The 22,746-nt window shown below is 36.3% G+C and overlaps 1 protein-coding gene across 6 annotated transcripts in view; it reads left to right on the top strand.

Annotated features, from left to right (window-relative positions):
- The window catches only part of cyc (basic helix-loop-helix ARNT-like protein cyc), a 75,413-nt gene that overhangs the window by 4,949 nt on the left and 47,718 nt on the right, over positions 1-22,746 (top strand). For 4 of the 6 annotated variants that reach the window (XM_033483057.2, XM_076523324.1, XM_033483056.2 and 1 more), the window contains exons 2-3: positions 15,703-15,762; positions 21,785-22,362. In XM_033483057.2, coding sequence (XP_033338948.1) covers positions 15,724-15,762; positions 21,785-22,362 — 617 coding nt within the window. In that variant the 5' untranslated portion in view covers positions 15,703-15,723. Of the gene's footprint in view, positions 1-15,702; positions 15,763-21,784; positions 22,363-22,746 lie in introns of those variants that run through there. The other 2 variants (XM_033483059.2, XM_033483058.2) reach the window with 2 other exon arrangements.

Raw genomic sequence — 22,746 nt, forward strand, 5'->3', positions numbered from 1 at the left:
GATATAACGTTGTGTCGCCGCTTATCGCTAACTCGTGCTGCAGATCGCGCGCGCGTGCATACACATGCTCGTCATTGCTCTAGCGTATGCATACAATCGCCATGAACTATTCGTTACGCACGCACTCCGTATCATGGTCGGCCGACCTAGCTGAACCTTCTATTAAGCTGCATCCACACTGCCTTAGCTCTTATCGTGGCAACTTTGTAGCAACCATGTCAACAATCAAACAGCGTAGCTGCTCGAACGATGAACTTTCTACATACTAAAAAATAGCAATACACAAAAAATTCCTCGATCGAAGTAATTCAATTAATAACACTGAATACACATTTTAGGACTAATATTTATCACAATTATTACTTCCTACAGTCTTTTAGATCCCACAAATCTCAAAGAAGTCTGCTTTATGCAATTGTGTTGCGTTATGAATGAATTTTTACAGGTGGCTAAGATTGTGTCATCCACATAAGACCGTGGTGACGTTAAAAGGTGTTAAAAGTAATTAGAGACCTTGTTAAATTACATATATCGATCTATGCGATCATTCGTTTTACAAAATTTAAAATGCTTCATTCTTAGAATCAAGTTAGTCTATTTCTTTCCAATATTCCTTCGATTTTAGTTACATGAATTTCAAATATCAGTGAGATTACCTCTTGTTATGAAATTGTAAAATACGATTATTATTACTGCAGGAAATTGTAGATGTCGTTAATTTATGACTAGATCAAATACGAAATGCTAAGAATATAAAACCGTCATTTTAAGGTCGTCTGGATGTTCTGAAAGTATTCTGTTCGACTTTCTGCTTCCTGCAGTCGATGCAGAACGTTATCATTTCGATCCGTAGTCTGGTTATCATATACCGTTACCGTTCACAGGCATACATAATAAATAATCATTCAGGGTGAATTTTCTCGATGAACAAAGTCCGGGTTGCTAAACGTTTACCTTTCTCTCTCGGCTTCTATCGTATTCTCTCGGAAAGTCCACAAGAGGGAAAGTAGTAGCTGGTAGTGTGTCCGCTACTGTTTCTGGCCTGTCTCTATTGTTACGGACATGAACTACTGACCTCCGTTCGCAAGAAATTCGCGGGCACACCCGTGCAACCGACCGCGATTATAAATACACATTTTTACGATTGTCGTGCGTTTCTCCTATGCTTTTATCCGGTGTCGGACTTTATCTGTTCCGACACGTTCAATGGAGCACTGTCTACTTTACCCGGCAGGATAGTTATGATAGGTCCTTAGACGTTACGCTCGTTTTACCAGGCGATTTTTCCGTTCCGCTAAAATTTCTAGAGCCAACACTTCCTGCTGCACTTGTTCTAATTCATTATCCGACTGTTCGACGTTTGTGACACATTTATGAAGCAATTTATGGAAACAGAATTGATATAGAAACTTGTGTTGCGCAGGCAAGAGTCTTGTGTCGAATAGAGAAGGAGATAGAGCACATTGCACTGTTTGCATTAATTAAGTAATTCCACTAGGTACAGTGTCAAAAATTTGCTATTGATAGTATACATCCGAAACATGGAATAACATCTTTATGTTATATATAATATATATAATATATAATATAATATTATATATATATATATATATATATATATATATATATAATACTTTTATTATATTGTTATATTCTTTATCATTTCTTAATCTCACGGTTAGTTGCACGTTCTACGAGCGTACAGTAATTTACGACTTATTGTTCATGATAACTGTTAGTTCGAAAAAGCTTCGGAATTTCGAGATGAATGCATTGTACATAATTACGTAGATCTGCAAGATTGCGTAATATAATAACGTCATCTTACACGGGTTTCATCTCGGTCGCTGTGTATCATCATTATTTGTATCGTTCTTGCGACGTCTTTTATATGTTTCAATTTTAATTCAAATTTGACTTATTCCTTCTCTGCTTATTAAGATGCACGTGTTCTTATCCATCGCTTAATTTCTACAATGAAGACACTATTATTTTATATACTGTTATTATATGAGCCGTTTATTTTGAAAGTGGCACAAGTCACTTTACCGTAATGAAAAGTGGTGATTTTCTAATGTTTATACGAAATTATTTATACCGAGAAAAATATCAGTATCCTGAGATAACAAATACAAGTAAATCTTCTCGAAAGTTGGCATCCATATTTTTAAACGTGTTAACACGCAAACCCTTAAATATATCGACTTAAAGACAAAGTGACTTATGCCACTTTCAAAATAAACGGCTCATATATATACTTTCAAGTGTTGTTTCTTTAAAATACCCCGTCGCTTTGTTCAAAAATAAAAATTAGTAATCAGTTCTCGAGGAATGTATAACAATTTTTTTATCAGTCTATTCGTCAATACAGAGTCATTCTTCAGTGTTCATTGTCGAAGCGACATCGAATGATTTACAGACAAAAACTCGCGAAATAAGCAAAGTATCCTATACGCGGATACGATCGATCAAATGGCTGCCTTTTTTTCGCGTTTCTGACGTAAGGCGTTTCGCAAAATTTCCACGATCGTGCTGCTAGTCACGAGCGAGCGTTTCCTCCCAGCGGAAACCGCGACTACAATCGCCAGTTAATAAATATACAGTCGTGTACAGGTTAGCCGACACATTCGTACACACTCGAGAAGCGTTACGTAACGTGTCTTGCGTGTTCCGTGCCGCGTATTACTTCATATTGAAGCAATTCTCGAGCACGGTGCGGTCATTTTCCCACCGTCGCGCGAAATATGCGTGAACTTGTTTCTTTCCTGGAGATACGGTAGAGTTCCGCTTCACCCTATCGACGAGGAATGCGTTATCTCCCGATGTAATACAACCTTTTTTTATATGTAAGTTGTAAGTTATTTATACAACTTATATGTGTAAAGTTGTTCATATGTAAGTGTTCGATAGAACTTCTAATTTTGTTTAAAATATTAGACAACCTTCAACAAATTATTTTCAAAAATTGCAATTAGTTCGGATGAAACTAAAAATAAAAAAATTTCGCGTTTTTTTACATTTTTTTCCGATTCTAGTACGAAAATTTTAATAATGCGTTTTCGGTCACAAATATGAGAAGTATTTGCATTTTGTGAAAGTTGTGATCAAATTTAGAACTATAAAGATCTAAAATAATTAAATTTTTCGCTCGATATATGCTGCATCGATTTGCACTGCAACAATGTGAAAGTAATTATACCTGGAAACACGATTAATGTATATTATTTGCGAAATTGGCAAAATTGGATTTATTTAAACTTCGTACGATTTATATTATACGCTTGAATAACGAACTATATCTAAAATGTTCTCATAGAAACATTTTTATAACATTGGGAATTGTAACATGGAAAATCAGAAACTGGTTTGGTAGTTGCAGTGTTATGAACGTGTCAACTATAGTGATAAATTGGACTGACACTTGTTTCATCAATCAGGGTTCAATCAAATCGTAAATGCAAACCAACTGTCTCGAAATATTAATAATAATATTCATAAATATCATATTCATAAAAATATCGATGATAATAAATCAATATACAATTAGTCGCGCGCGTCGTCTTGTGTAAAGGTTCACAACACTACAATAGCGTTATCGTACGCAAGTCCATTCTTTTTAAAACGCCACGCACATATTGTCCGAGACCCCACCAAAAGTGCAATGAAAGGTCAAAAGGTGCTATGAATAGGATACAGATTAAAAACAAATATGTGTGTAATATACTGTTCAAATTATTCAATGACATATTCAAGTGAAGCAGTAATCTAGATAAGTATAATTATAGCCTCGCACAGAAAATAACATATATTTATTTTAGTAACCTAATGTGCAGAATAATTTTAGGAGTATTAGGAGTATGACTACACTCAGCTTCTGGCAAATAATATAGATCGATAACTATCTGACGAAATATAATGACGATACAAAAGTATCTAGAAGAGATATTTTCGTAGATATACGTGTAAGAAAGATCCTTAAATATATGTTTAAATAGGTCAAAGTCATTGACAACTGTACAGTCGTGTCGAAATCATCCGTTTTTTCAGGTCAAATATTCTAAAAATACTATTTATTACATTTACAACAAACATATAACAAAATATCCCATTTTCAAAATTGTGCGCACCATTCAAAATAGTCTATCTATTACGTGCATTATTGTCACGGATAAATTAATCATTTCGATACGTTCCCTTGATGACGACACAATTTGTGTTGACACTTTCGCGAAAAATTATTTCTTTGCCCAACTTGGATTTGCTTGTGTTTTTATTACGTAACATTACTTCGGCTGTGCAGAAATCGGGCGGTGGGGATAGAGAAGAGAGAGAGGGGGGGGGGCAGAAAAGTGAATCATCGATTACACTTGCTAGGCTGCCACATGGCCAACGGCTTCCTCGTTAAACCTTGAATAAGTAATCTGCCTCTGGAGCGACGCGATGCACCGAAATTCGGTTTTATCGGATTCGTTGCTCGTTGTTGTGGAAAGTCGTTTTAGACCGAAGTGTCGATCATTGGGATGCTACTGGAAATTGCATGTATGCGATAGTGGCCGTCAACTTCAGAATCTACAGGTCACACGTTCTTGACATCGGCAGATTAATTCTGTGAAGTCACGCTTATGTGACACCGGTCGTTAAAGTATCGCAGAAGATCTTTTCTCCAACAAGATTCAAGAAGACATGACAGATATTGATTCATCTGCACAATTGCTTCGAATTTACATACAACAGCCCCAGAAATTTTTAAAATGTTCCGATAATTCTTGAAAAACATCTAAAGAAATGAAGAAGATGCTTTCGGAATCTTATACGCTTGCAACACGAAGACGAAAATAAAGTTTAACATCAGAAGTGATTGCAGCTTATTTGTATTCGTTATCGATTAGTTAAGACTAATTACGCTCGTCTCCAGTTGTAACGTACATTGACAACTCTTCTCCGAGCCAGATTCTCTTCATATTTATTTGACAATTACGTATTATTCTTTGTTGAACTCGCAAGTCCATAATAACATACTGTGTCTGATTGTAGGAGTCATGGCAAGAGCTAAGAGAATGTACATAATGAACACGACGGGTTATGCACAGCCATCATTTAAATCTTGATATGAATTTTAATAAATCACGATACAGATCTGCTGCTGCGATGAAAGGTTTATATTGACGTAACCGAGATAGATCTACGCAAGAAGTACTTATTCCAAGCTAATCGACATAAATGACGATGATTCTTACAATATGGGTGAAGATAGGTCCAAAAAAAACGAAACTTTATTTCAGAATATTTCCTAAAGTTTCACCAAATACAATCAACTGAATTTACATTTAAGTTCTTAGATTAAAACAAGACGGGTATAAAAATTTTATTTTTATTAATTTTTTTAATTTAGACTTTCCTTCATATTGTATATAGATCTTTTCTGGTAATATAAAATCCAATTGAACGTAACACTATCAAAAGTGATCTTTCTGATCTTCATTTCATGATGCGTTTAACAAAAACAAAGTAGAATTTCCACGCTTTGAGTAGCATTGTACACCATTTTTAACCGTATAAACTGTAATTTAAACAATGTTTAATTTTCTATGCATGCTGAAGAGTTTCTACCATGAGCGAATCTAACGACGTTGATGTTCTTTTGACAATAGTGAGAACAAGTTTCAACATCGATTTACAATTCTGTTGTATACCTTCGTTATAAACGAACATCTTTCTCTAAAAAAAAAGCTGCTAAATATACTGCAAATGTTACTTTTCCGTATGTTAATAGTCAGAAACACAATAGATAACAGAGATTGAAAGAACAAAGAGATTAAATAAAATAATTGTTAATTTCTTTTTTTATTTAATTATAACAAAAATTGTACTTTGCATTATTCGTAGAATTGTTATTTTTTGTATAGCTAACTTGCAAAAATCCTTGTTTATCTCAATTTCAAGGTTAATGGAATTACACACTAATTGGCTTCTGAGACGACCGTATAATTTTCTTTTCTAAAAATTATATAATAACAGATTATTTAAGTGCATAGAAGTGTATGTAACCCATTACTTCGATGTTTGGCAGATTTCAAAGATCGACTAGCCAAGTAGGAAGTCCTTATTCGCGTCGGTCCGAACTTCGAATAGTTCAGGCTTGATTTACAGTCCCGGTAGGCAGACCGTGGACCATGCAATCCGCGACGGCAGAGAGAAAGTGTGCGCCGTGGCAGTGAATGTAACATGCGTGCCGACGTGACCCGTCCAATGTTTTAGGAATTTGATTTGATATACCCTCGCGCGATGCAAATAATTATTAAACGTAAAACGATGTTACGGTAACCAACCGGACCCGCGTCTCCGCAATCACTGGCCAGTATTCTACGGTGCCCTTACGGCGGAGAAATGTTATTTGCATTTGAAACACGCTTTGACCTTTTCTGTGCTGAGCGAGAGCTCGCCGCCGTCGCGTCGGTTTCTATGTAGTTAGCTCGAGTCGCCTTCGGCGATCTTGACTGGGTCACGCCACCAATAACGATGCCTGCGCGATCATTTCGGAATTTTCTTCAGGCGGAAGCGAAACTCTTTAATTGGCTTTTTGCGGCGGGATATTGCCAGCCGGGAATCGATTAGAGTCGTGTCGACAGCCGATGTTATGTTCGTCCAACGTCGTTCCTGCTGGTTTTTATAGTAACCACCAGGTTTCAACGATCTCCTAATTTAACGATTTAAAAAAAAAAACTTTTCCTTTGTATAGACAATATCGTGATTTTTAAATAGAGCGACTTCGAATGCTTTGCGATAAGAGGAAACTAAGTCATCAGCTTGATACAAAAAAGGGGGAACATTGAACGCTCTTTGTACATACTTTGCGTACTTGGAAATCGGATTGAGCATTCATTAAAGTGAAAAATGAGACACACTTTTAAGCATATTTTCAAATAAGCTGAGCCGTTTAATGCAAAGGTGATGCAAGACAGAAGAGTTGATTACTCGATGTTAGAGAGAAAGTTCCGAAACGCAATAATACCAAAGTATGTTACATCTCTTTTATGTAAGCCACTGGTAAAGTTATATCTACGAACTTCGTGTAGAATACAAATTTAATTAATAGGTTTAGTAATTCTAAATTAAATAAATATTGAATCCATAATATCTTCATAAATAATTACTATTGACAAATATGACAAGCTATGAGTCAGTTTGTGTTTGCTCTATATTCATCAGAAAAAGTTATGTCTAGATAAATTTCTATGAAAAAATGTAAGAATTCCGTTTCCATATCTATGGCTTGGGAGCCTATGAGTCGCCTGTGCTGAACATCCGTCTTGCAATTTGTTCTGACTGCACTAGAGTAGCGTAGAGTAGAAAATCGCTAGAAATGGCAAAAACTTTTTCTGCACTACTTAGGCAAGATATCAATTATATTTTCTCATCATTGTAAAGCATGCATAATGATCTAAGTAACCATAAAATAATTAATATTGATGACCGGTTACGAGTTAACTCGTGTACTTATGTCTAGACGTTGTCAAATTGCCGGCCAACAAAGTATTATGGTCCCCAAATAAGAATGCAAACAGTAATATTTTGAAAATATAATGAATAATATTTTAATTTTTAAGATTTCATTTTGGGTTGCTCGCAATCCTACAATGTTACTTATTCCGAAAAATATATAAAAAAAAAATAAGGGTGAGTTTCAGTGAAGCAATGTCAACTCCCTAAAAGTTAATATCGCTTTCTAGAATGTTGCAACAGCTCGACCGAACATCGATATACAATCGTAGTGGACAAAGTCGCGAGTCGTCGAGAAGCGAGCTCTGCAAATATTCGAAGTGGCCTTGCGCGTCGCGCGAGTTTCTACAACTTTTACGTCACAGGTCAAGTAGACACACATAGGCATACGCGTGCACACATATACACACATTCGGAGGGGAAGCAGCGGAAACGCGGTATCGTTGCACCGCACTTCGCCGCTTATTACGTAATGTGGTGTTGATAAGGAAGTAAGCCGGTCGCCTTGACATTGTCGGCTGGTAAATACGAGCCGGTTGTTCTTACCGATGATTCTTGTATCGCGACATCGCTGGGACCAGTATCCAAACTGTACATGCAGCTGCTCAGTTTAACACGGTTCACCGAGGATAACGAGTCAACAACTTGCACGTTCACACAGTCGAACCAATCTTGTACGCGATATGCACTTTAGAAAGTCTCATTGGTTGAATTGGAAACAATGTGCGGAGTCCACGAAAAGCATGGTCCAAATAATTCCTTGCTTTATAAGGACGAGTTAGACCCGTAATGAAAATTTCGTACACAATTAGGGTTGTTATCTATAAAATCGCGAACATAACCCCGGACACTTTTAACTACTTTTTCAATTAAATACGATATCACATAAAGAGAAGTGTCGATAGATTAGAAACGATAACCATAAAACATAACGATAAAACTAAAATATATAGTTGTATGGAATAAGTATTTTAATTAAGATTATACACGCATATACTATAAACTGTACAAGTAAACAAGATAAACAGAGATAGTTATAAAACTGATTATTTTATCATATGTCCTTGTCTGTTAAAATATTTCTAATTTATTTATTAACATATTTATACATATTTATAATTAAAATCACTTTTTATTGTTCATATCATTAACAAGGATATATCTTTGATTAAAATTAACATAAACGTTATATTATTTCTTTTATAGTAGTGATAGTGGAGCAAGCGTGAACGAGTAAGAAATATTTTCACCCCCTAAATCGGCATTTACTCTTTAAAACATTTTATTCTTTATCGTTGGTTTTTCTATACAAAATTTGAAATTCGTCGAACTCGATGATGGAGACGTTGTTGCGCAATCTATTTAAAGAGATACGTGCTTTTTTCAAAGTAATTAATCATTTATTAGAATTTCCTGAGATTGCTGTATCAGGCAAACGTGCAAATATATGTTGGCTCAGAGGGAATTAATCTTGCTAAGGAACTTTGAAAATAGGGATTTGAAAGAGTATATTGAATCAAGATATGAGGAACTGTTGAAAGCAACCAATCGGAATTAGTGCCCAATAAGCACTGGACATCTTAAAACGTCCTTTTAACATCAGAAACAAGACATCTTAAAGACGTCTGTTTCGAGCCGTCTTTAAGACACTTAAAATATGCTTTAGGGCGTTTTTAGTGGCCACTATTACAACGGGTGATCTTCTGGAAATCTATCTTTATAGAAAATAAATTGTTGATGGGTGTGCTCGTGGCGACCACCAATTTGTATAAAAAACGTAGAAACAAAATTCACATCGTCATTTTTATCTTCTGGTTCCATCATCCGTATTAAAGTTGTATTTAAAAGCACTTGACTGACTTATTTAAAAAACACTGAAAACATTAAAGAAACGCCTTGAAGACATATTTCAAGACCTCTTGAAATAGACGTCTTAAAGACGGTCCGAAACAGACACCTTTAAGACGTCTTGTTCAGACATTAAAAGGACGTCTAATTTGGGACGTCTTTAACACGTTTTAAAGACTTCCCTAATTGTACATCCTTTTAACGTCTGGAATAAGACGTCTTAAAGACGTCCATTTTAGAGTGTATGACATTCAGACCCAAAATGGACGTAAAATGGACGTCTTTAAGACGACCAGTGCTTATTGGGTTGTGGTGAGAGGTCAAAGACGTTCGTAGGAAGTTCGATAAACTAGATCTGTACATATATTGTGTAGAAAATTGTAATTATTGTGCCGCCGTACTGTGCATACTGTTAAAAAGATCTCCCATGGAACAAAAACATCTGAACAACCCTTTCCTTCTTTCTTACTATGTAGCAATGTATCCTTGAACAAGGTGCATGCCAATGTTTACGAGCACTTTAATAGTGGATTGGTGAGAAAACAGTGTCGGTTTTATGGACACATCCACAAATCAGTTAACTGTAATGTTATTATCTCATTTAACCGGTTCTACATTATCTCTTTTTTTAAATATCTTGTTTGATTAACACGCACTTTAATAACATTTTCCGTAACATGAAAAGGATGTTTTATGTATATGTTTTCCGGTTTCAATCAACGTGCGCATATTTATTAACTGTTTATAAGCTAAACACACTTAATTATTCCGCTGTGTAAAAGTTTCATTTCAATTATGTTTTCCAATATCAAATTCGTGGCATTTTAAATATTTCTATTTGGAAATATTCAACAATATTCATGTAGTAACGGTGATTATAATCTGTCTGAAACAACTGCTGCCAATATTCACCAGAAAATGGAATCTAGTCTTACCTATCAATAAAAATATTGATAGGTAATAAAAATATTCCATTCACTGCTAATATCCTTCCAACTTCTGATTCTAACAACAAATATTAATCGCGGTGTATACAATCTTTCGATGAAAAAATTCGGAAACGTTATCAAAGAATGTTTATAAGTAGTTCCAAAATTTCGGAAAAATCAGATACACGATTTTCTTTGAAAAAATGTATGAAAATAGTCTAATCGTTTCTGAGAGTGAAATTTGTGTAAATCGTTGATAATCGATTCGGGGCAATCGAAGATCTAGAACTCCTAGAAACCACCGTGAACTGCATCGTGGCTGAATTTGTAAGGAGTATCCGTTATGTAAGAGCGTTAATATGAACCGTAAACCTATTGCAGTGGATCGCGCATAGAAGTTACGATGATTTTATGTTAGCCGAATCGTGTATTGCGATTGAACGTATTATAGTATTTTATCTCATAGAAACTCGCATGACAAGACGCGCGCGACGGTAATAAGTTTATCGGTTACGTCGATTACGTTGCATTATATTACGCGCAGTGCGCAACACTTTATTGCAAGTGGTTTTTATGTTTCTGTTACGTGAAGGAATGCTTCACCTCGTCGAGAATTTCGAAAGGTGTCTTTTATAATTATCTTATGGTTTATTGTCCTTTATTAGACGTGTTCTAAAATCATGTACATACCACTGTGACATTTTGCAATCTTGATACGGCAATCGTATGAATTCGGTGAAGTAAATAATATAAAGTATAAGTTACAGGCTTAAAGCTGATTTATACAAACAGGAAGATCACAATGCACACCTATTTCTATAAACACAAACTAGATTTCGTTGAATTTCAGTGAAATTTTATCGTATACTCTAAATGAAATGATAAATAAAGATTAATTATCATTATTTACGTGCGTATTTGAAAGCAGTGGAAGAAGTTTAAAAATTCGTAAACAGCATTATCGATCGAAAGTTATTAATATCTTTTTATGAACAGATTTATTTTTTTATGAACTATTTGTAGAATCGAATAAATCATTGACAGCAATTACGAATGTCTGCATCAATGAAGCGTATTTCATTATTGTCTAAGCAGAGGTTCATAACAGAGACATCAAATCAATTTGTATACCTGATACAACCCAGATAGCACAAAGACGTCTTTAAGACGTCTTAAAGATGTCTTAAGAACGTTTGGTGTAGGATATTCGGGACGTCCATAAGACACATAGGGCACATGGCCCTACCATAGAGTATATGGCTCGTTACACGCCTGAGCAATACCGATCTCGATGATCGGCATTTTAGCGACGCTTTTCCCGGCAGCCACTATTATAACGGATGAACTTATAGAAAAACTATCTTTATAGAAAATAAATTGCTGATCGGTATGCTCTTGACGACCACCAATTTGTATAAAAAGAAACAACAATCACATCGTCATTCATGTCTTCTGGTTCCATCGTCCATATATATATATATATTAAAGTTGTATTTAAAATCACTCAACTGATTTATTTAAAAAACCACGAAAACATAAAGAAACGCCTTGAAGAAATATTTCAAGTATCTTAAAAACGTCTAGAAACTGACGTCTTAAAGACGGCTCCAAATAAACGTCTTAAAGACGTCTATTTTAGGGCGTACGAAGTTCAGACGTAAAATGGGCGCCTTTGAGACGTTCACTGCTTATTGGGAATGCTCTAATGATCACCTGACACATGCTAGACTCTCTAATAATTATTTATCTTCTAAAGATTCAAAATTCGACCAAAATTGATATCAAACAGTTAAATAAATGAGTTAACGAATTTGTCAAATGTACAGCCGCAATTACGACGTAAAGTTTAGATCATGAAATGTTATTATAATCAGTTGCTAATTTATAATCATGAATATGCAAATTTTTATCGAATTTTGATTTGTTCGTTAAACATAATGTAATTATTTCAAACGGGAAACATTTGAATTTGTTACACGATTTGAGAAATCGTTGAACCGCAATGCCTGTTAAACGGAAAGTGAGCGCACGATTTTTACATAAGTCTGCAATTTGAAATATCTTTGGACCGATCGCGTAATATGTTGCGCGGTCTTTATCACCGATCGTATACTCGTCAGTGTTACGTTATTGTTATTAAATTGCAATACAAAAAAATATCGAACACACCGTGTGCGTGTTCGTCCCACGCACACATCGCGCCGCGATGTCGAATATTCTTCAGCAGTGAACAAGGCGAATCTTCGTTGTCCCGCTGCCTTGTGAATGTGCCGCATAATAGAGAATGCACAGCTGTTGAATATTATATAGGAAGATTCTAACGAGCCTTTATTGTCACCTGACACACTCGGACGCGCTCTCGCGGGCATAATTCTATGGTAAACATCAGAAATTCGATCGTTCGAATATCCATTCAAACTGAAAGTCAAAATATCTTATTAGTGTGCGAAAACTTCGGCGAACGTGCACAACACACGTAAATATTTATCAACGTATTTACGTTTCTATAAAGGAATCGACGGAAACAGGAACTAATTCGAAGTCCGAGCACTAATTACTTTAACGACGTACGGTTTCCGTTATCTTATTTGTGCTTATAACACTTCTATGTCACGCAGTGTTTCTTTAGTTGGTAATATATTGAATCAGTTGCAATGTTAGTTAAATTATTTTGCATCGAAGATTTCGAGATATAACAGCTGAAATGATTCCGCTGTGATCACTTAACGTAACTAATAATTTGGTGCAGATGCTGGTACAGATTTGGTGCTTATTTATGCAGATGTTTTTACAATATTAATTCAAAAAAACGAAACTCTATGAACTCTAATTCTTTTATTATTAAACCATTACATGAACTGACACGTCTCAAGTGTATCGTAAATGTTAATCATCTTTGCAAAAAGAGAAATAATTTATAATTTGTTCTTTAATAACAATGATTTTTATTTTTGTATACATATGTTGTATAGAAATAATAGGTAAGATTGACTGGATACTATATGGTTATATTTGCGCAAATATGTGACATTGGGTTGATTGAACACACTTATTTGTATCATTATACTTTTGTACAAGGCTTGTGTTGGTGGAGATGCTTTAACACATTGAACGGCCAGCACGAAACGGCAGAGTTTCTCCCGGCGCCACGAAGCAAACAAAAATTTACAAAAGTTCATAACGTATTGTCCTGAGTATTCAGAGTCACCCCAATTATGTTTACAATGTTTTAACAAATTCCATTGTAACTAATGAAATGTTATAATATTTTAAAAACAAATTTAAATATAAGTATAATTTTTTAATATAAGTATATTTTATATTTTATTATTTTATTTTATTATTAGTATAAGTATATTTTTAATGTTTGTTTTTGTTTACTTTATACTTTATTGTTATCCTGTATTGTCTGTACTCGTCGTAGTTGTGTTACAAATAAAATTACTATACATTATCTTCAAAATCCTGCTTTAATTACGAAGACTGCGGAAACATAGCCGTCATCCAGTATGGGTGACGTGGCGTTCAACGTGTTAAATACGGATAAATATAAAACATGAATGACGCCTTAAAGACGTCATTCGTAAGAGGGATGTACTTAAGTTTGTTAGTAGGCATATTAGCCGATAGTTATTCAACGACACGTGTACCGAACGAATTCTTCAAACTCGTTTTTCTCGATAACGAAATGGCGTACGAAAAAGTTCCATATTACGTTTTAGTTTCACTTTTCACCTAAAATGATCCCCTTTCAATTTGTGTTACAAATACACTCTGAAATACGATGAACAACCGAAGGTTTCTTATCTGTGAAATTTTCCAACTTGTTTTTATCGGAAACAATTGTGGCTTACGAAACAATTCCATGTTACGTCTTAGCATTACTTTTCACATAAAATTATCTCCTTTCAGATCGCATGCAACATATTGATACATTCCATAAAAACAAATAGGACGAAAAAATTGTTGTCGGGTTAATTTTTGATCTCATTCTTTACTTTATCACTAACAAAAATTTTATAATTCTCGACTTGTATTTATTTTTTAGATATTTTTCGAAGTGTTGTTGTTATTGTGCACCGATGACCGTCTGCTCCTTTAGGGAGAATCTTGATACGCTCCAAATTCCAGATATTAGTCGTTTTTGTTCGGGAGGACGTAAAGGGCTGTTTTTATGATCCGCCGACGCGACACGATAGGGGGATGTCGTCGACAAGACATAATCTGTCAGCCGCACGCCCGATGACGTTTATATAATCACGTAGTGAAATTGTTGTACTGTTGTCGGATCCGGTTATATAACCAGAATTCAACAGCCTGTTACAATAATGCACGCGTCGTTTCGTTGTGCGACAATTACTAGCCTGCGGATTTTATGCATTTGCAAAACACAACGTGTTTCTGCACAGCAGTATAGTGAATAGGACAGCAATCACAGCATGACAACGTTTTCTGTCTTGCTTAGAACACGATAGGCACGCCGAACCATTGTATTCAATTAATTATTTATAGATAGACTGCGGATTTTATGCATCACAAAACAGCGAAAACATTTAAAGAATTTAAAAATACTATTGCGTTATTTTTAATTCAATAAAATAATTAAAGAAAGAAAGAAATATCTAAATTATCCGTCTGTTTTATATGCTGTTTGTATAAAAATCCGCAGTCTGTTTAGCATGTGTTTAATTAGAATATTATTAAATATGTCTATTCGGTGAACCACATTAAATTCGAAGTTTACTGACCACTTTTTCATAGATCATATTAGAATCATATTGAAAATTTTTTAATTTAGCGTTTATTTATTCATCGTTTCTGGAAAATCAATTTGAAATTAACACATTCATTTCTTAGTGTGAGAAAAAATTCTTTTGAAAGGAATACTGATTATTGATTGATTATTTGCAGAAAGATTTGTTTCAAATAAAGAACAAAATAAAAATTGAGTTGTATATTCCTTGAAAACTGTATTACAAGTGGTTTATTTTTATCTCATCGAACACGATGCTTCGTTCATCGAGTACCTACAGTTTATTTCCCTGTTGATTAATCAGCTGTCACTCGATTCATCGCAAAGAACGCGCCTCGTCTTCTTTCACAGCTGAATGAACTATGCGTCGCGTAATTAATAAGTTCCCTGGGACCAATTATAAAAATGTACAATGACTGAAAGGAAGGGGATTCGTTAATTTGTCTTGCGATCCTTCGCCAAATCGCAGGAGCACTGGGATTCAATAAATTCTTTCTCCAGGTGCTAAACTGTTCTCAATCAATCCTAATAATAATGATATCGCAATATCATTCTGCTAGACGGAAATTCTTGTAGTATTCAGTCTCTGCTCAGTAAATAATCATTATTGAATATACGCACTTTATAAATACATTTCACGTACGTTTAACAATTTGCATGTTTTATTCACAGACAAATGGGCCATGGCTCCAAATGACGGGACAGGTAGTACTGCTCGAAGTAGATTTGAGGGTAAGTGAAAAATTGACCATCTCGTTATCTAATTTATTTGACTATCAAGCTTTTAGGAACGATTTGAAGGGATTAGGCTAATTCAAAGTAAATAAATAAACCGTTTGATGCGCCTTCTCAAACTGATAAATATTTGATCTCGTAATAAATCGATTTAAAGGATTATTTTTTCCTCTTCTCTTTCAACTATTTAATTGTCGAAAATGCCATGCTGGCCTGTCTTTAAGGATTTATCAATACTATCTTTTCATTCCAATTTAGTTAGCCGTGTAATCGATAATACGAATTTCCTTTTTCGAGGTTTACTCGTTACATGAGGGGAGAATTAGGGGCTAGAGGGTTATTACGTGTGGCAGTGTTATGTTACGGGAAGTTGACCAGTGTTATCTTACCAATCAACACAGGGAGAAAGAAATCTGGAATAGTCCAATAAATGAATCGATCCTCGACGTCTATAGCCAACGTTATACATATTTATATGGTATAAACTCCATGATCTATTCCAATCGATCGGATCCACTAATCGGCATTCGAAACATTTTCATCGATCCACGAGGATCCGCTAACAGAAGTCAAGGGTCACAAATATTTCGTTCTCGTAATAAATAATTGGATAAGCTGCGTTGCGGAGATAGAGAAGGGGCGAGGTACAGTTAAAAGGAGGGCAGAGTGCGAAATCACAGTAAATTAATCGAAGCAGCCTGATCCTCCGGTTACCGAAAAATCACTACTAATGAGTATCGGAGAGACAGGGATTTAGGGGGACGAATCGCGAAAGACCTCTCCTGTGGTCACTTCAAACGATCGACGTCGATCACGTATCGCTGGGAGAGGAGAGGGGGTTACGGATTGCACCGATGAGAGAACAATTATAGCGTTCCGTTGGGAATAGGATTAACTCGCGCGTGATTAACGCTAATTAATGCTATACCCTAGAATCTGTGTATTCATAGAATAGAGCCGTTTAGCAAGCTATAAGCGACTTTGTGTAGCAGTAACATGCGGCCAACCGCTCCGAAGCCTACGTCGCTAGAACCTATGCCGATCGTCCGATGACCATTCTATTTCAGTCCCATTCTTAATCTCGATATAACCTGCAGTTGATCTCTGCCACCATCAGTAGTGCTGAGTAATATTTATAGAGAAAATATTTGAAACGCTACTTTAAGTAATAGATTCTTCACGATTCGAATAAAATAGTATTTCAAATAGGTTACCCCTCCTAAAATTACTAATCGTTTCAATATCTGCAGGCAAGGTACGATTCAAAACACATTTAAGTAGTTGTTAAGTATCGATACTGGCTGAGGGAACTTTTTTCATAAAACATCCTTGCAGTCTCGTATATATTGTCGATCGGCCTCGTCGTGTTTACAGAGACAATACGAGATGTTCTCAAACATCTTTTTCATCCAGTGGTCTTCTATAGAGTCTATCTTGAATATACGTAGCAAAGTCCTTGTATTAGGTTCATTAAAAAGTTTTCTCGACTTCATTCCATAAAAGAAGAAATAAATATTCACAAGTAAACTGTTCATCATCCGATGTACGCGTTGTTAAATATGATTCTGCTTTTAACTCGTCTCGACCGACGTCACCGCGGTTTTGATCTTTTATTGTGCCGTTTTTAAGCCTTTGCACTCGGAGAATTTCCTAGTTGGTAATACTTCAAAGAAAATATAAAATGATAGAACGTTCGAAATAATTAGGCTGTTTAAATACGGTAGAAGATTGCATTAATATAGACTTTACCAGATCAAATTTGTTAATTTTGGGAGTACCATAATTATCAGCAATCTTGTTATGTTCCTGAGAAGGACATCCGAGCGCAAAGGGTTAATATTATAACAGTTTAACGTGAACTATCTGTATCAGATTTTACTATCGGTTCGAGGCAACCGAATATTTTGTTATTACTCGAAGGAAACTGCGTGAAATTTCGTATGCTCCATGAATAAAGCGTTTCCTCGTTTCTTTATCGAATCTCGTACACACACGACGCGTATTAACCCCTGTCGAGTCCCGAACAATTCGCACTTTGCTGGCTTCGGGTTCTGGATGCCGCGAGAACAATTTCCCTTGAAACGCGTACCTTCCAAGTAATCAAGTTCCTGGATTCGAAGAAAGATTCGTCACGTGTGAAACTGGTCTCTGATATAGGTGTTGAGATAGTTTTTATTTTTTATTAAAAGAATATTAAATCATATTCAAAGAAATCTTGCGTTGAAGATAGTTTAATTTAGAGATTAATCTATCTATTATTTCTCTGTTATCAATGTTTAACCGCGAAACTAGACATGAGCTTATACCGATCATATGCCGATCCGATAATAAATCCCTATTCCGATAATAAATTATTAAGAATCAAGCTTCGTTGGCCACAATTACGACGAAAAAGTCGGAAGGCAATTTTTTCATTATTGTGTTTCCAATCTGAAGCTTGGCACTTTCCGTTGTATTAATTTTTTCGATCTCTTTAAACCAGTTAAACAATTTCATCATGATTACTTCCAGTATCATATTCGATTTAATACCACGTTCGAAAAATGGAGCCTGCATGCAACCCTTGAACTACCTCATTCAAAGCTTCCTAGGGACGCCATGTGCTCGAAGGGGAAGAAACGGTTAGGGGCGAATGGCTTATTGTTCCCATTCCCAGTCCCGTACGAATTCGAGCTGACAGAGTCGTGGGTGCTTCTTTTCACCTTCTTTTTTCTAACGATCCGTATTATGTCACTTTATATACTCGATTGACACGATTCACGAGCGTATACCGACATAAACGAGGAAATGGGAGCTAATATACATTGCTAAAAAAAATTAGAGCATAGAAACATTTTGGATAAAAATTGACCAATTTCGTCTGACGATAACTCTGCATATCGTAGGATAATGTTCATATTTTTCAAATTAAAGCTTGAAACACCTACTTTAAGATATTGTTTCTGGATTTTAAGTTCGATGCATCCTCACCGTTGTGACCCTCTAAATGTAAGGCCATGTTTTTCATATTGAAAATTGTCAAGTTTGATCAAATGCACAGTTTTTGTAATATTTTTTTGTCGGAAATTTATTAAAAAGAAAAGGAGAAACGTGGCCAAGATTTTTTTCGCAAAGTTACATCACCTTAAAATAAACCTTGTATGAGTTGAATTTTGTAGGGTTACAGTGTCTTAAAGTAAAGGTTCGAAGCTCTAATTTAAGAAAAGAGGCATTATCCTACGATGATGTTTCGCGAAGTTAACGTCAGTCAAGTTTGGATAATCTTTATCTAAAATTTTTCTATGCAACAATTTGTTGAGTAGTATATTTGATTGTTAACACACTGCCATGACATTGACAATAGCAGGATGAAGGTTGGTGAAGAAAATATATTAAGCATTATCTTATAAAGTTTCCGTTACTCTAAAAAGTGGTCTCCTGTTTTAAACTAGTTCATCATTCGTGTTAGTAAAAATTACAAAAGAACTATGGTATAATTTATATAATATAATAAATTATTTTACTTTTTACTTCGCTTATTATTGGATCGAAGCCGTTTATTCTAAACAAAGAGTAAAACAAAAGTAAACACAATCCTACAATAATTAACAGGAACGATTAGATAAGTATTCTTATAAAAAGGAAGCAGCTTTTATAGTCGCATTAAGAAAACGTCTTTTGAGAGAGCTACTTAATCGCTCAAGAAGTAGTTGGTAACTTCAAAATTAGCAAAGATAGGCCTCGACGACAAGGAAATTAATCTCTCGTGCAAGTCGATTACCGTCGTATCAGCGATAGCACTCTTGGAATTAGGAAACATCGATGTCACGATACCGAGCGCAACGCGTAGTGCGTAGATTCTGATTCGTTCGAATTCATTCCTAGTACTGTTATCACAATTGCACTCGAATGTTTAGACATGATTAAATAAGAGGAAACGAAACACTTGAATATTATTTCTATGAAATTTTTGCCGACCAAGCAACTGGCCAACAAATATTCCATTTACATTAATTAATTACGATGAGTATAAGAAAAAGTTTATTTTTCAAAAGAAATATGTGTTTGTACTTTTTCTATTAGTCCATATTCTCTTGTAAATAATAATTGTAAGAAATAGAATTTTTCAAATAAGATATAGAATTTCAATAGAAATATAGATACACAGAAATACTATTTTATATAAACAATTATTTCCAGTACATTGTAACAAAATACTACTTCAATTAATAATTACCACAATATAAATAACTATTTTCAATACATGTACTTATCTCTATGATGGTAAATAAATCTTAAAATATTTTTTCATACAAACCAGAGTATTTCATGAACTGTTTCCATTAGCTCATTTTATTTAAACATACCAATCAGCGAACCTATTTGCAAGGCCTTCCAGTGACATCGGCAAACGTGCAAGTGTCCGGAGTACAATTGACTGTGAAGCTTTCAAAAATATCGGTCATTGAGGTGTTAATAAACGATACACATTTCAGAAGGATGGAAATAGGAAAAAAGGTGGAAAAAATTGGCCGCATAATAGCGGGACAAGCGCGACACGAGGGAGCGGACCACGTGGTTTTCTATCGGCGACGGAAGTGGGAGTGACTAAATCCGCCCTACACCTACGCGATGCACGGCGTCAACGGTGCCGAGACAATTGTACGCAGGTCTAACCCCTTGGGAAGGCTGACGAGTTGGCCAATGAGCGCTCAACGCTTCCTCCTCGCCGTAGAACTAGTCGAAACTTGATCCGCGACACGTGTACTCGTCGATTCCTTGATTTCGATTACTTTTCTGAGTAGAGCTGCTAGGTGACTGTTGTATTATTCGTCATAGATGCTGCTGTAATTTTGTATAATTGTTACACTGGGTTATAATTCGATAGGAATGCAAAGACATGTGTAATACTACAAAAGAATTTCGAGTCATAAAGAATATATGATGTAGAAGTACAATATTTCTCAACGTCATATATGTCCGACCTTACAATTGAAGGGTTCTGAGGGATGTTTCTGGTGAAATTGTGCTTTGAGATAATCGGCTTTATTTCATTAATAAAACCATAATAAGAATATGATTAATTTTTCGACTTACCTATCCAATTATTGCGAGATGAGTTTGGTAATTTATTGACACACATACAGCGAAGTCTATACATAGATCCTAAAAATGCAATGATAGGAAAGAGAGCATTTTTCGTAGAAAATGAAATATCACAAATTTGTTGCGGCGCCTTGGGGTTACTTATAATCGAAAATACATGATCGTAGATGTAATTAAAATGGTAACTACCATGGAAAAATTGTATCGGATAATTCAAAATAAAAGAGTTGTATTATTATCCGAGAAAGGGTGCAGTTTTATGCGACTTTCATCTACAACTTCGAATTCCATAGACAATAATCGATCGTTGAAGGCATCGTAATCTTACCTATTGCATATCAGTAATAAATGTATACAGTTGCATTCAAGGAAACATCCGTTACTACTTGTTTACCAAACATCTGCCATTTCATATCTTATCATATTATGTAGGCCTATCCTGTGGTACAGTAATTAACGCATTCAGCGAAGGATAGATCTAGTTACAGTGCCCAGTGAGTAAACTACTGAGAAGTTGGAACTAAAAAGAAAAATTCAAATAAATAATCACTGTCCTGTTTCTCTTTCCTCAATACAATTCAGCGATACAATTCACATTTTGATCTCGTTCAGTACTTTCGTAAACTTTTTCGTAAGCTGTACAGTAAATTTCGTGAACTCGGTATCAGACAATTCAAATAATTGTTGTTGCATTTTAAGAACTTTCGTCTTTTACACGTCAAATTTCAACGAACAAATAATTAGTTGAATTTATATAACAGAATTTAATAGGTCTTACACGAGAAATCTAAAGTTAATTACGTTTGAAAATAAACTAAAGGCACAGTAATTATCTCTCATCTACTCTATAAAATAACTACTTTTAATATTCCGTGAACCTAGTGTTAAATTGACATGCTGGCTATCGAATCGCTGTAAATTTAACGAAGCGCAGGGGTCGAGCGGACATGGGGTCCAGCCTGTGGTTCACCTGTGCTTCAAGGGACTCGACTGGTGTTCCTCCACCAGTATCATCGCCACCACCGCTGGCGATCCGCCACCGCCACCGCCACCGCCACCAACCACCCCCACTCGGTGTTCGTTGGCCGTTCAGGTGAAGAGTGCGCGCGAGCTGAGAGCCGAAGTGGCTCGTTACCACCACCATTACTCTCGCACGGACAGTAGCGGCACGGTAAACGATCGCGAAGGTTGCCGGACGCGTTGCTCTTACGTGTATCGCGTTTCCGCCCGACCGCCCGACCGTCCGACCGCCCGTCCGCGACTCGCCGCCGGTTTCTTCTTCCTCTTCTCCTCGTCGGTGCAGCACACAGCACACGTGCCCGCCGCCACCAGCTCTCTCGCGATACCCGGCTCGGTGAGCCGCGGGCGGCACGACCTCGTCGTCGTCGAACGGGCGCCCTCGAGGCACGAGGGCATCCGCCGAGAGGAGGGAAGGCGACAGGCCTTCCGCGCTCCGCGAGGATGCCGCCGCTTCTTCGTCGTCGCCGGCGACGTGGATGTACGCGCTTCTCGGTAAGCACGGGGACCCGTTCCGCCCCCGTGAAGGGTGAAACGGTTCTTGATTCGCACGACCACGTGGTTGCAACCGGTCGCACCCGACCACTCGACGACCTACGCTTACTTGCGAGCGAGTCGGCTTGATAACGTTTATGTGCCAGTGCCGAAAGTTGCGCGACAGTGACCAGTGTCGGTCCCGTGGGCCAACTTAGGACCAGGACCGGAGCAAAGTCGACCCCGTCCTAAAGATCAGTGATAAGGTTGTTCGGTTCGACCGCCACTCCGTGTTGCAGTGTTGAGTGATGAGTGTTCACGCACGGAACGCAACGTTCGTTTCGTTTCGGAACACTCTCGTGTTAGTGCTGTCAGCAGGCGATGATAAGTGTTCGAGCATTGTTG

This window comes from Megalopta genalis, chromosome 6, assembly GCF_051020955.1.
Source record: "Megalopta genalis isolate 19385.01 chromosome 6, iyMegGena1_principal, whole genome shotgun sequence".
Classification (NCBI taxonomy): Eukaryota; Metazoa; Arthropoda; class Insecta; order Hymenoptera; family Halictidae; genus Megalopta; species Megalopta genalis.